The 13,385-nt window shown below is 37.7% G+C and overlaps 1 protein-coding gene across 1 annotated transcript; it reads right to left on the bottom strand.

Moving 5' to 3' along the window:
• On the bottom strand, positions 1-12,504 carry washc5 (WASH complex subunit 5). The gene is made up of 29 exons (XM_067510208.1): positions 12,356-12,504; positions 11,530-11,720; positions 10,972-11,117; positions 10,718-10,802; positions 10,453-10,553; positions 9,772-9,964; positions 9,435-9,587; positions 9,142-9,255; positions 8,664-8,835; positions 8,288-8,415; positions 7,942-8,071; positions 7,503-7,615; positions 6,719-6,885; positions 6,336-6,411; positions 5,147-5,257; positions 4,588-4,728; positions 3,923-4,003; positions 3,665-3,766; positions 3,230-3,409; positions 3,023-3,147; positions 2,707-2,869; positions 2,445-2,547; positions 2,278-2,357; positions 2,049-2,152; positions 1,616-1,745; positions 1,355-1,451; positions 974-1,127; positions 727-814; positions 1-497 (listed from the first exon to the last, which is right to left on the bottom strand). Exons 2-29 carry the CDS (start codon positions 11,713-11,715, stop codon positions 441-443), a joined length of 3,480 nt encoding a protein of 1,159 aa, XP_067366309.1. The 5' UTR covers positions 11,716-11,720; positions 12,356-12,504; the 3' UTR covers positions 1-440.
• Between the last annotated feature and the right edge of the window lie 881 nt (positions 12,505-13,385).

Genomic DNA, 13,385 nt, shown 5'->3' with positions numbered 1-13,385 from the left:
TTATTATCAATATTATTTATTAATGAAATAGTTACCTTTGAAAACGGAACAAAGTGATTATACACAAAGCTGGGACATTTATTGATATGAAATACTCTATTTTCCATATGTACAATTTATTAGTGCATTAAAACACAGTCTAATGGTCTAAACAATGAAATGCAAGTACTTGATTCAATAGGCTTTTTTTTCTGGAAACGTATTGAGAAGAAATTGAAGTTTAGGATGGATAAATCCCATTTAGCTGCTTCACTTTCAGGCTCCTGTTATTGTGCCGTTGGTACACTTTCATACTGAAGACTTGCTATAAGGGAGCCATCGTTAGAGTTATTAGTAACACTATGCATTCTTCCTACTATGACAAGTCCAAATGTCTCCAGGAAAAAAAAAGCCTGAAGGCAACATGATTCTCAATTCTCTGAAGTGCTTCATCCAGACCTTCACAGTATTGTTCTAAACTCATCAAATATGAAACTGGGCACATGGGCTTCAGCCACCTTGAAAAAGAAGATAAAACGAAGAGAAATACACCTTTATATTACACAGGACATGCAACAACAACGCAAGACAAAATTATCTATAGTTGTATGTTCTTTAAATCATGATGCTAAAGGATGTGTTACTGTAAAATGCCTTACATGTCACTCTATAACAATATACATGTCCCAGTATATTTTACAGATGCCTCATTTTTACAGCACTACTAGCAAGTGTAAGTTGCCATACCTTCCGTGAGAGTTTTGTGTACTTTACATAGTCTTCAAGGAACATCAAAGCTCCCACCACATCAGAGGGCATGTCTGGGATCTTCTGACTGTAATAGAGTCAAATGGATAATCATATGTGAGTTCCTAAAATCATGATGCAAACATGTGATACAAGTTTTCAGATTAAAGAAACAAAAAACAATACTTTAGTTTTTTTGTGTGTTAGTTTAGCAACTACTGCTAAGTATTTTAGTCTGGTTTGATACCTTGTGCACTGCTCCATGATGGAGCGGATGAACTGACCAATGAGAGCCAGGAACTGTTGCGTGTATCTGGAATGAAACTGCTTGAGGAGTGTGAGCAGGCCGAGCACCAGTGGAGGCCAGTCAACTGGGTCTGTAGCTTTCCTGCATGTCATTCCTGTGAAAATACAAGATGCCAGTTGTGTGATGATATATCTAGATGAAAAAAAATGCACAGTGCACACACATTCTTTGAACCTTGGCGGTGAAATGTACTGGTTTCTGAATAATAATCTATGCTGAATGTTTAGTAGCCTATCCAATTAAAAACCACATTTAAGCTCTAAGAAGTTGGAAGGATGGATGGATTTATTGAAGCAAACTTTAGAACAGAAAAAAACTCGCCTTGATTTTTGCTGTACTGAAGCTTAGGCAGTTGAGCAATGATAAATAGAAAGTTAATGATGGGGAAGTACGGTAGTCGTTTTGTGGTGATGTAGATCTGTGAGAAAGGAACAAACAGATTATAACCAAACAAAACGTAAAACAGGGATCATGTAGAGTTCAGGTGAACTTTCAGTTTCAGTTTGAGTTAGTCTTTAAATATTTAAAGTAGATTTGTCAACTCATTATATGTGGTAAACAACAGAGCCATCATTTTCAGACCTTGTTGAGTGGATTGTGAAGGCCAGCAGCCTCCAGGTAGGCAGTGATATCATACAGGAGAGTGTTGTCTTCTTTAGGGTAAGGCAGAGATGGGTCCTGGTAGTGAGCTTCAATATCTGCCAACAAAGACCTAGAGAATCCACATTCAGAGTTGGCATTTAGTAGAAGAAGAAATAGTTTGAAAAAACAACAAGGGCATTATCATAGCACCATTAACACAGTGCTAGAGATTGGTAAATAACAAATTAATTAATTGTACATTTATACACATTGTGTATCATGAGTCTAAATGTCATAAAATACAACCAACATATTGGAGAAAGATACAACACTTTAAATTATACATAAATAAAGCAATGCCTTCCACTGAACAGTAACAATAATTATGCAGCAACTGCAGCTTTATATGTACTTGTCATGAGACTAGACTGACTTGTTGAGGTTTTCCAGGGCAGCAGCCAGGTGTTTGGAGTCAAACTTGCAGGAGTAGTTCAGCTCATTTGCAATCTGCCGTCTGAGAATCTGCATCTGACCAACCTACAACAAAACACATTCATTTGGCATAACTTTACCTTATTTTGTCTTTATTGCGAACTTGTCAAGTATGAAGTCGTATCACTCTTTTCCGGTCACAAACATGAGAATAGGATGTATACCAGTACCTTCATGATGGCCTCCAAGTATGCACCCCAGATCTTCTGAGTTTTGGCCACAGCAGTGGCGTACGCTTTGTTGGCATTAGCTATTAAAGAAAATATATATAAATATAATTTTCTTAAATAATAAAAAGATCCCAGCAGGCAGTAGGCATTTTAAATGAAGAACTTACCCACAATGCCCTGGATTGGATTGACAGCACCCAACATAGCTTTGAAGACATCTATGGCAGCTTTGTCCTTCAGGATGGTCTTTTGAAGCATTGTCAGGAAGTTCTGGTGATAGAAACAGGTTAGCAAGTGTATTTAGTTTGTGCACTGAATATGCCGATTCAGAGAAGAAATTGTAATGTGTTGCTGCTGATTTTTTTAATACAAGCTTGGTGATACCTTGTTGCGAGTTACCAATCTGTTAATCTTTTGTGGGCTGGTTACCTGCAGCTCTTTGACAATCATGAAGCAGAGCAGACGGTCCAGTCCATTAAGGCCAAATGTACCCAAAGTTTTCTGGATCTCAGAGAACAGCCTGTTATTGGTCACCTCCTGGTGGCTCTTCAGGTCATACCAGGTGTTCAACTGGTCAATGTAGCTTGTTGCCCTGTATAAACGAAAAACACTTGTCATAAATCCTACAAATGCTGCCATGCTATGACCAAAGCCTGAATCTCTGTTTTCAGATTAAAGCTCAGTTGCTCTGAGAGAAAAAAAAAAGTGTATCAGCAATTGCTCTGCTTTATTTAGGAAGCCATACTTGGGATCAGTAATTCGCAGGATCTCTCTGCAGAGACGGCCAATGAAGGTGGCAGATTCATCCACAGAGGGAAACTTGGGGATGGGGATGTGGGTTGACTGATACACACTCTGCCAGTCCTGGATCTGGTCGAAGCAAGGAAAGGGCCAGTCAATCAATCAAGCCCTATTGTAAATTGTAAATGCATGCTAATGTGTTAAGTCTGACCTTAGTCCTGAGGAAGCTGTTGCATTCTTGCTCCACATTGTAGTTGATGATGCGTGACACTTCTTCCTGCCATATTTTAAGGCCATAAATGCTGACGTAGTCTTGGATGTACTCAAAAGATCTGTAAAAGCCATCCATGGTAGCCGCCATCTCCTTCAACTTAGGCATCAGCTCACTGGGCTGAGTGAGCAGAGTACAAGTTTAGTTTAGTTTCATCCGTTAATTTATCACTACTGCTATCTTTGATCTACACTGGGCAAGAGGACATGGTCATCTGCTGATTACTTTTTAAATAAAATGTAAGTTAAAAAACAAAAAATATGTATAAAATGTTTTAGTCATTTCAGGGTACACACAGCAATAGTTCACAAACGTGTGCTTAGGACCGATAATGCATTGTAAAATCTAAAAATATCCAGTGGATCGATGTCTTACCTTAGCCTTAGGGTTGAAGCTCAGCCCTTTGTGCAGAGCATATGCCACCCTCTTCACCAGCTCCTTCCTGATGCCATCCTCCAGAAGCTGCTTAGGATCCACCTTAAGCACCACAATGCGCCAGTAAAGTAATGCAGACCATGAAAACATGTTCTTGAACGTGTTAGCACCAAATCTCCGGTGGCATGTTGAAATTTTTCACAAACACAAACAATCAGACAAACAATAAAAGGTACAAAATGTCAACACATCATCTACCTTTATGATTCCAACTAGAGTAGTCTTCATCATAAGGATTCCCTCAGTGAAAATGGAGATGTCGTGTGTGAGTTTAGCCACCTGTAATTGCACGAAGCAGGAAGATGCTTAGAACTTTAAATTAAGTTAGTCCCATGTCAAATTATATGGATACACTAAACAACGAATATACCACATCAATCTGTAAAAAAAATAAAGATATAAACACCAGCCGAGGTTGAATAGCATTCACTGAAATATGCCATTCAACTTGAGTTCAAATTTTAAATTCTGGTCAAAAGTTAAAATCGTTCAAGAAATGGGCTCCATTTGAAAACATGCCTTTTCATTATCAGTCTTACAAATTCTAATTATTGCAGTTCACAAGCATGTCTGTACTGGCACAATCTGTTTCCATATCTGTCTTTCTTTTCTAATTTGTAGCTCACATCAAACACTGTGAGTGAGATTGAAAAAAAATAAAATTTCAGAAATGGCTGGTAGCATGATTGCCTCAGACTCACAAAACAGATGAGTCGACATCAAAACAGAACAACTTGAGGCCTCTCATCTAATTATCTATATTATATATAAGATCTGAAGAGTTCTTTTTCATCACTTCAATGACTTTCTGAACAACAGTCAAGGAGCCAGTGAGACTATATCAAGCTCAGCAATTGATTTACTTCATAGCGAGCCCCAAGCTGGGAGTAGTCCTTGAGCTTGTCCTTATCCAGCCGTGTGGGAACCTCCATGATGTCGTGGATCTGAAGCTTGATGATCTTGGCCAGAGATGTGAACATGCTTTCTGGAATGATCTGAAGCACCTGGAAAATACCCCAAATTAAACCCAGTAATGTTTCATGGGTTCAAGTCAGGAACAGTGTTCAAAAGCAGCTTGTTATAAATTACAAATCTTGAAATCTTGTGTATAGCTAGCAGGAATAAAATCTAAAAAGAAGTAACATGGCATGTGGCTGATGTCACCAGAAGGCGTTAACATCTTAAGATACACATCTTACAAAGTAGTTCTTTTGGGGTAAATATGCCAAACAGATGGATAAAAGAGAGTAAAAAAGTTAATCATGACTACAGCTGTTGCTGAACAATAATTTGCATTACAAAGAGCTCACGTATTAAGTGACCATGTTCATTATGAAGTGCCGCGGGTAATAACATTGTGTTACACTGCTGGGAAAACACGAGAATCCTCACAAGAATAAACCCAAAGTTAATGCACTTTACCTTCCTGACATAAGCCACCAACTCTCCAGAGTAGAACTGTGAAACGCTCAACAGGTCAGCACTGTTAGCCTGGTTGATGCGTAGCAATGGAAGATCCAGGGCAGATGCCAGCTGGTCACACACACACACACACACACACACACACACACACAGTTCATTTAACTTCTCAACTCAACAAAACTTTATTTATAGAGAACTTTAACACAACCACAGCTGACCAAAGTGCTGTACATAGATATTCAAATAATAAAACAAAACACTTTAAAACAATACTTGATACAAAACAAATTTAAAACCCCAATTCAAAAAAAGTTGGGACGTGTGTAAAATGTAAATAAAAAAGAATGCAATGAGGTGAAAATCTCCTCTTTCACTTCTTTTTATTCATAATAGAACATAAACAACATATCAGTTGTTGAAACTGAGTTATTTTACAATTTCATGGAAAATATTAGCTTATTTTGAATTTGATGTTTGCAAGACATCTAAAAAAGTTGGAACAGGGGCAACAAAAGGCTGGAAAAGTAATTGCTGCAAATCAAAAACAAATGTAGGAGCATCTTACAACTAATTAGGTTAATTGGCAACAGGTCAGTAACATGACTGGGTATAAAAGGAGCATTTCAGAGAGCGGAGCATCTCGAATGTAAAGATGGGCAGAGATTCACCAATCTGAGACAAACTGCACCAAAAAATTGTGGAACAATTTCAGAAAAATTGATAAAATCCCAACATAAAATTTTAAGCAGTTTACAGACTGTTGTTAAAAGAAAAGGGGATGCTACACAATAGTAAATAGTACACAGTTCCAACTTTTTTGAGATGTGTTGCTGCCATAGAATTCAAATGAGCTAATATTTTCCACAAAATGGTAAAACGTCTTAGTTTGAACATCTGATATGTTGTTCATGTTCAATTGTGAATAAAATATGGTTTGATGAGAAATTAAAATCATTACATTCTTTTTTGTTTATATTTTACACATCCTCTTAACTTTTTTGAATTGGGATTGTATAATAAAATAACAATAAAAACATAACAAAAAATGATAAAAAGAATACAACCGTTAATATTCTCTAAATCAAGGCAAAGTATATGAAAAAACATAAATGTTATATTTAAAATATATTAATATTAGTATGTGTTTTTACGTATGTGTGAGTATTTTTTGGGCACTTATAGTACTCACCTTTAGAAATGTAGCTCTTAGTTTTGTGACCATGGATGGGTTGACTCTGATGCTCTCCTGCATAATGAAGGTGAAGCTGCATAATAAAACATAAACCAGACAATAAGGATAAATATGACTGCACAGACATAAGAAATGCACACAGGCAAAGTAACTGCAGCCATGTGTTTCTACAGGCAATGCTTAGTGTTTTTTGATACATTTGTTTTGATGCTAATGAGGAGAATCTGCAATATGAGACACTGAAAGTACAAAAATAGCAAAACCATCTCTTTCTTGAGACATTGACCAATATTCAGATTTTGAATATATTCATGGTTACTTTACCACTGTTTTCGCTCCCAAAATATTTGCATGGCTTTTGTTTAAAAGCAAGCATGTACCTATCAGTTATCTGCCATGCGTAGGACAGGTCTCCAACTATCTGCATAGTAATGAGGACTTCTTCCTTGATATTGATGGTGCGAATCATTTGGTGCAGGAACTTCCTAGTGTCAGCCAGAAACTGGCAAACCTGCAGGTTGGACTCTAGCTGGTGAAACTCCTGGACCTGAGGAGCCAACAGAAAATCATTAGATTGACCCACATAACTGTGCAGAGATAAACAACAAGGATTACAGACACATTCTTAGCAGTGGTATCTTCGTTTTTTCTCTATTGGCCTTTGTTCATTTTTTGGCACATAAATGATAATTAGGCGCTGCTCCAGAACACTGTTCCCATGGAATAGATGATCACGTTGTTACTGGGGGCTCCAAAAATAAGCATAAGCCAATGTTTGCATTTTTTAATGAATATTATATTAGTTTTATTTCTTATTTTACCTTAGACAGTGGCAGAATAGACAGGAAAACAAGGACAATGCAATCCACTGGGCCAAAGACACATTTTAACATGTACTCCCATGTGTGTCTTTTTATATGCATTTCATAGAAGTTAACTTTGTTTGCTGCCGTTTTCATGCCCTGTTCTTGAATTCATTTAATAGACATATGCGTAACACTAATGAAAACACAATAACTATAGAATACTATTAAATACAATGATTCAAATATCATAATCAAATTGAATTTCTAGGAACAAATTACTATAGTTTACATCAGTATTATCAGCACTGTCGTAATGCTGAAATGTATATCCGGAGTGAAATGTCATTATCTTGCTCACCTCAACAAGAGCCTGTATGAGCTGGACTGTCTTCCTCCCAGCAGCTGTAGAGTCCTCATAGTTCAAAGACTCAATCTGCTTTGATATTTCTCTGAACCAGGCCTGTAGGTTTTCTGTAAAGGATAATATAGGTGTGTAGTACAAGCTGGGATAGAACATATGTAAACTGTTATCAAAGTGTGAGCTACAGTTGCAGTAACAGAAGTGTGACTGATAAAACACCTCTCTCTATATGTGGTTTTTTATGCCTAAACATTTTGCTCAAAATGGCTTCAAACTTCAAACTCATTTAAGCATTTCTGCTTCAACACTCCACATCCATAACCCATGATATTCAAACCACGAAAACCTTGCATCATTGAGGCTCTTCAATCAGTAACAGTTTTGTTTTTCTGTACGTGTAATTCTTCCTCTTATCCATCCAAACAATGTGACTCACCATTTTTCTCCACCCTGGTGAGAGGTTTGACACCCGAGAAGACTTCGGCCAGCTCAGTCATTCTCTCTGATCCCTCCTTCTTGTAGCTTTCCCATTTGATTTGCTTTTCTGACAACATCTGCTTGAACATCTGGAAGAGGGGCAACACAGATGCTCAGTCTATGAGGAAGGATTAGTCAGATGAGCTGTGTAATGAGAACATTAGATTTGTGTCCTGTCCTAATGATAGACTACCTAGCCATACGCTGTCTCACTGTGTGCTAACAGATCAGATACACCTAACAAGAAAGTAAAATGTCTGGACAACTGGCATTTTTTTCACACATGTAGTGTACAGTTTACTCACCTCTTTGAAAGTGAACTCAAACTGAGCCGTGTCCAGCAGAAGCTGAAAAAGGATCTTAGGCTTGTACTTGGAGTCGTTGAGGACTTGGTCTTTGATCTGACGCAGTCGTTTGTTGTTCAGATCATAAGCTATGACAGAAAATGAATAAACTGTAAATCCACAGCCTAAGTAACATTATCTACCCCCCAAAAAAACACTACCTCAAACTAACTTAGAAATGTTAGAAATGGACTAAAGTGAATATAAAACCTAAAATTAAGTTTTAATTCATTCCTATTCGTTGACCTTGTTGCAGTCATTTAAAGTTGATACGAAACCTTCTTGAACATGCAACATTATGGATTTAAAAAGAAAATATATATATATATAATTTCACCTGACTCTGCGGAGTGTAGCATCAGCCAGCGTATAGCAACGTTACAATCCCTCAGGCAGTTGAGCAGTTTGGGAATGTTGTCCAGGATGATCTCCTCCCTGAGGAAACCTTCCTTTAGCAGCTGCTGCACCTGAGGCCTCAGGCTCTCCATGCTTGCTGCATATCGAGTGGCCTAAAAACACAGTCACAGTGTTGTTTGGGAAACATTCATTTAAATATATATTTTGGCCAATTAATCAGTGTTGTGAGTGCAGGTGTTTGTGACAATGACTTTGTACATGTTGGTTCCTACACTTAACTCTGAGTACATGTAACATCACCTTCTTTGTTAACAAATGACCTTTTTTAGGAAACGTTTAAAAATGTCTGTGATTTGATTCACACTGGTTTACTCATGCATTCTGTGGATAGTATTATCAGTACCTCCAATACGATAGATTGATAAACTGAAGGACTGTAACTGTGACTTTGATGTTACCTGCTCTTTGATGTTAGCAGAGTCTAAGGTGTAGTTGAGAGCAGTCTTTGCAGCTTTGTATGGCTCCCAAGCCTCAACCAGGTTCACTGTGATCCCCATGTAGAAACTGATAACCTGCAGATAGATAATACAAACACTCTACTTCAGTGCAACAATATAAATGAGAAAAAACTGAATGCCACAACATTTCGTAAAGTTCTTTATCCTGCGTTCTAATCTTCTGGCATGACACTATCGGTGCAGATTAAAGATATGCTCTGTCCAGTGACCAATACTTTTAAAAAATGACTTACCCAGTTGTCTGGGAAATATTTGTCCACTATCTCCCTCATCTTGGCCTGCTGGGTGTGCAGTATGGAAGGACTGAAGAAAAGGCAGACGTACAGCATGGCAGCCTGGTTGGCAAGTGCTGTGCTACGGTGCTCTGGTAAAGGGTACGCAGACACCTTATGGACAGGAGGGAGAAAAAATTTCAAAATGACTTTAAGTCCAGTCCAGGAGATTCAACACAATCTAGACCCGTCAGATTATAACAGATATAACATCTGTAACAAAGGAATCAGAGGGGACAAATGCTGCCATTTCTGTCTCTACAAAGTTAAAGATGACGTTTGACCAATTGTTCCTCACTTGATTGTAGATGTCATCTGAGCGCAGTCTCCCTATTACCATGCTGATAAAAGTGGTGCTGATGGGAACTCTCTGAAAGTAGCTCTCTGGGTAGTTAGCCGGCCGTTTGGCTCCTGGCTGACTGGAGTAGCCTGTGCTGCGGAGGAGCTTGCAGATATCATCAAGGTTGGAGTCAGCTGACGACCTGGCTGCACTAATATAACACAATACAGTGTGTTTAAATAATCTACATTGTGGATACACACACAAAATCAATATGAGAAAAATAGCTAGTGAATCTATAATTTGTATTAATAGAATCCTCATATGTCAATTAAAGAGAAGTTCAAAATGTTAGCATTCTATTATTTAGACAACAGATTTTGATGTAAACTAATTTCTAAAAACATTGCAATAAATGTATTTTGGCAATTAAAAGATTTATATGTTGATAAATCAACCAGTAAAGAGAGAGGCAGAAGAGACAGTAAGAGAAAAAGGTAAACTGTATCTTATTATATTACTATATTATATTACTATATTATTTTAAGTGGACATGTAGACTTGTATGTGTTTAGTAAAATGAGTATACTTTCCTTTAAGCAAACTCACTGGCAAACAAGGGATGATGCTCATAAAGAATTTAAGTCAGCAAGAGAAGGTTAGTTGTTGTGTGTGGGGGTGTGTAATTCATAACCACACCTGTATCTGTAGTAGGAAACAAGCATCCTCTCTCTGACCTCTCCTTCAATTTTTTGGTCAATAACTAGCAACATGACTCCATACAGATAGAGCGCTTCACACTGTGTGGACAGACACATAACACATAATGTGAAATTCTGTGACATCCGTTAGTTTTTACACAATTTTGACAACTAGGCAAGAAAATCAATGAAAAAGACTTCATTACATTAGCTTAATTCTTTAATGCTACATAATTGAACAGATTTTCATGTGTATTACTCACTAGAAGCTGTTTTCCATCCTCATTTAAAAGCACAGTCTCCAGAGTCTGCTGAATATAAACACCCTCATGTAGGTCATCCAAATATCTGAAGAGAAGAGGAAATATCATCACACCAAATATCAACAGTATTTTTTACATTATAATAGTATCTTTATCATGAGTAGTGATTTAAAAACCAGGAGAAGAGGGATGATGATTTGATAGAACTGAAAGTTAGCAGATCCAGAGACCTAAATAATCAAGTTCGGTCTTACCTGTTAAGATCCACTATATATTTGTGGACACTCTCAAAAGCCAGATAAAACCTCGATAGAATTTCAATATTGTTTTCTCTAAACTCTTCATCTAGGTCTTGAAGATCAGGTTTTGCTTCCAGCTTACCCTCATAATACTCTGGACCCTGGAGAAGAAGCATCTTCATTAAACAATGTGGTTGTTAATGATACTCTTGACAAAAAAAGGTACCAACAATGGAAACAAGATAGTACAATTTCAATTAAAGAGCTAATCTGTTATACGTAATAGACAGTTTTTTTATGCTTACAAAAACTTATAGCAATCAATCAAACCCAATACTGGACATGCATGTATTTAAAATGTGCAGAAAAGACCTTATCCTTTACAACATATTAATTATAACTCCTTACTGTATATTTTCTAACTCAGAAAATTACCATGTTCCAGTACCTCAAGTCTACATCATTTTCATAAATGACATTTCCCTCTCAGTAATAGCAGGTTTTACATCATGTGTGAGAGTTTGGATAATGGTTTGAGGTTATATAAGGTTTTAGAGGTTCTGTTTTAGCAACCTTAAAGTAGCTGAAATCACAGATAATATCTCCGTATTTCTGCTGGTCGCTCTTGTCCTTCAGCCTGAAAACTGTCGGGATGAAATCAGAGAGGCGCAAGAGTTCAGCAATGATGGCATTTCCTCTGGAGACTATCCCGAGGATGGCCTGACCACACAGGTTATTCTCTGCCAGGAAGTCCACCATAGTGGCTGAAAAAAGAGGAGGGTGCACAAAAAAGCAGATATTCCAGATGAAAAAACACAAAGCGGGATCATGGAAACAATATTAGTATTCTATTTGGTGCTGTTTATATTTATCATTCAAGCAGAGAAACTACTTTTTAGTGTCATTGAGCAAGACTTTGAGGCTGATCCAAAACTCTGATTGAACCTGAGAGACGTCAACAGTAAGAGCACTCTTTCCCTGGGTTTGGGAAATAACCTATTACATTGGTGTTGCCTTTCCAGAAATTGATACTTTCCAGAAAGTGTAATTTTTCTCACCGGATGTACAGCGCTACAAGCATGTGATATAATAAAAGTAACACAATTTATAACGTTAAATGTCTGTTAGACGTTTCAGCCCTTAAGTCTCATTATTTCCAAGATTCCTGAGCACATAATAAAATACACTAAAATACGCGTTTGCTTTAAAGCATGCAAGCTGTTTGGTTTCTTAAATGAACAATCTGAGGACTGTAGTTAGGATTTGGCTTTGCATTACTGTTAGCTCTACCACCGCCAAGCTAACGTTAGCATATATCCTAGTAGCAAATCATCGGACTAGCCTTGATACAGCAGACGACATTACGTCAAATGACACAAACGCATCCCGATAAACTAACCTTTTTATGTATTGCTGATTAAAATAAACAGCATCAAAGTTATTCATCTGATAAAGTGACTCGCTTTTATGGATCCCCTCTTCCCTATTTACTTCCTCATGACCAAATCACATGACTCTGGGTGTATTTGATTCTTTTGATTCAGTGCGCCGGGGACGAGCGGGAACAACGTGAACAAACGACAAAAAGTAAATATACTGTCTTCAAGGTTTATCTTTGCCTCAAAATATACCTAAACTAGCCAAGTTTAAATGAGCTCTGTCCATCCATCCATTTTTTGTAGCCACGTATCATGTTCAGGTTTTCAGGATTTTGGGGGGTGTAACATTCGCTCCGTTCCATCAGTTGTATGTTTCTCTAGATGGCGACAGAGATCCACTACACCCTCAGTTCATCCAACTCCCTGCTGCTCTTCCACAGTGACTTTGACTGCAAATGATCGACCGCGCTGGGATGCACAGATTTGCAAGGATTAAGTCGTGACAATAAGTGTGCAATGAAATTAAACCAACCTACTGTAGAAACCTGTATGTAACAGCCTCTGGCGACTGGTCAACAAATACTTTGTTTAATTTGGGGGGCTCTGAAGGGTCCTTACCTGAGTCCCTTCACTACACATGAACCTATTCATTATCATCTGTAAAATTAAAATCAATTTGGTTGGAGCAATAATTAAAACAGTTTGTAAATTCTGGAGATCATCACCTCCGTGGCTAAAAAAGAGTGACAACCTGCATGACAAGTATGTGGTCAGCACGGTTGACTAAGCATAAGCGCTTATGTTTCCTTCAAATTCTGATTGAATTGGACTTTTATTGCCTATATGTCTAAAATGCTGGCAGGCCCTTCCTTAAACAGTCTGAGCCAGAGGTTACTAAGAGTCATTTGGAGAGAAGTGTTTGTTTGACCTCTCACCTCTTTGTGTGTGTAGTGATTTTTGACCTCAATCCTGTAGCAGGTAATGTCCCTGTGTGCCACAGGAGGCTGACTGCATCATGCAACACTGATGTAGTAAATCGGTTTTATTTAA

The sequence above is a fragment of the Channa argus genome, chromosome 7 (genome assembly GCF_033026475.1).
Source record: "Channa argus isolate prfri chromosome 7, Channa argus male v1.0, whole genome shotgun sequence".
Taxonomy (NCBI): Eukaryota; Metazoa; Chordata; class Actinopteri; order Anabantiformes; family Channidae; genus Channa; species Channa argus.
The sequence above is the reverse complement of the archived record's forward strand: the minus strand, read 5'-3'. Positions and strand labels throughout refer to the sequence as shown.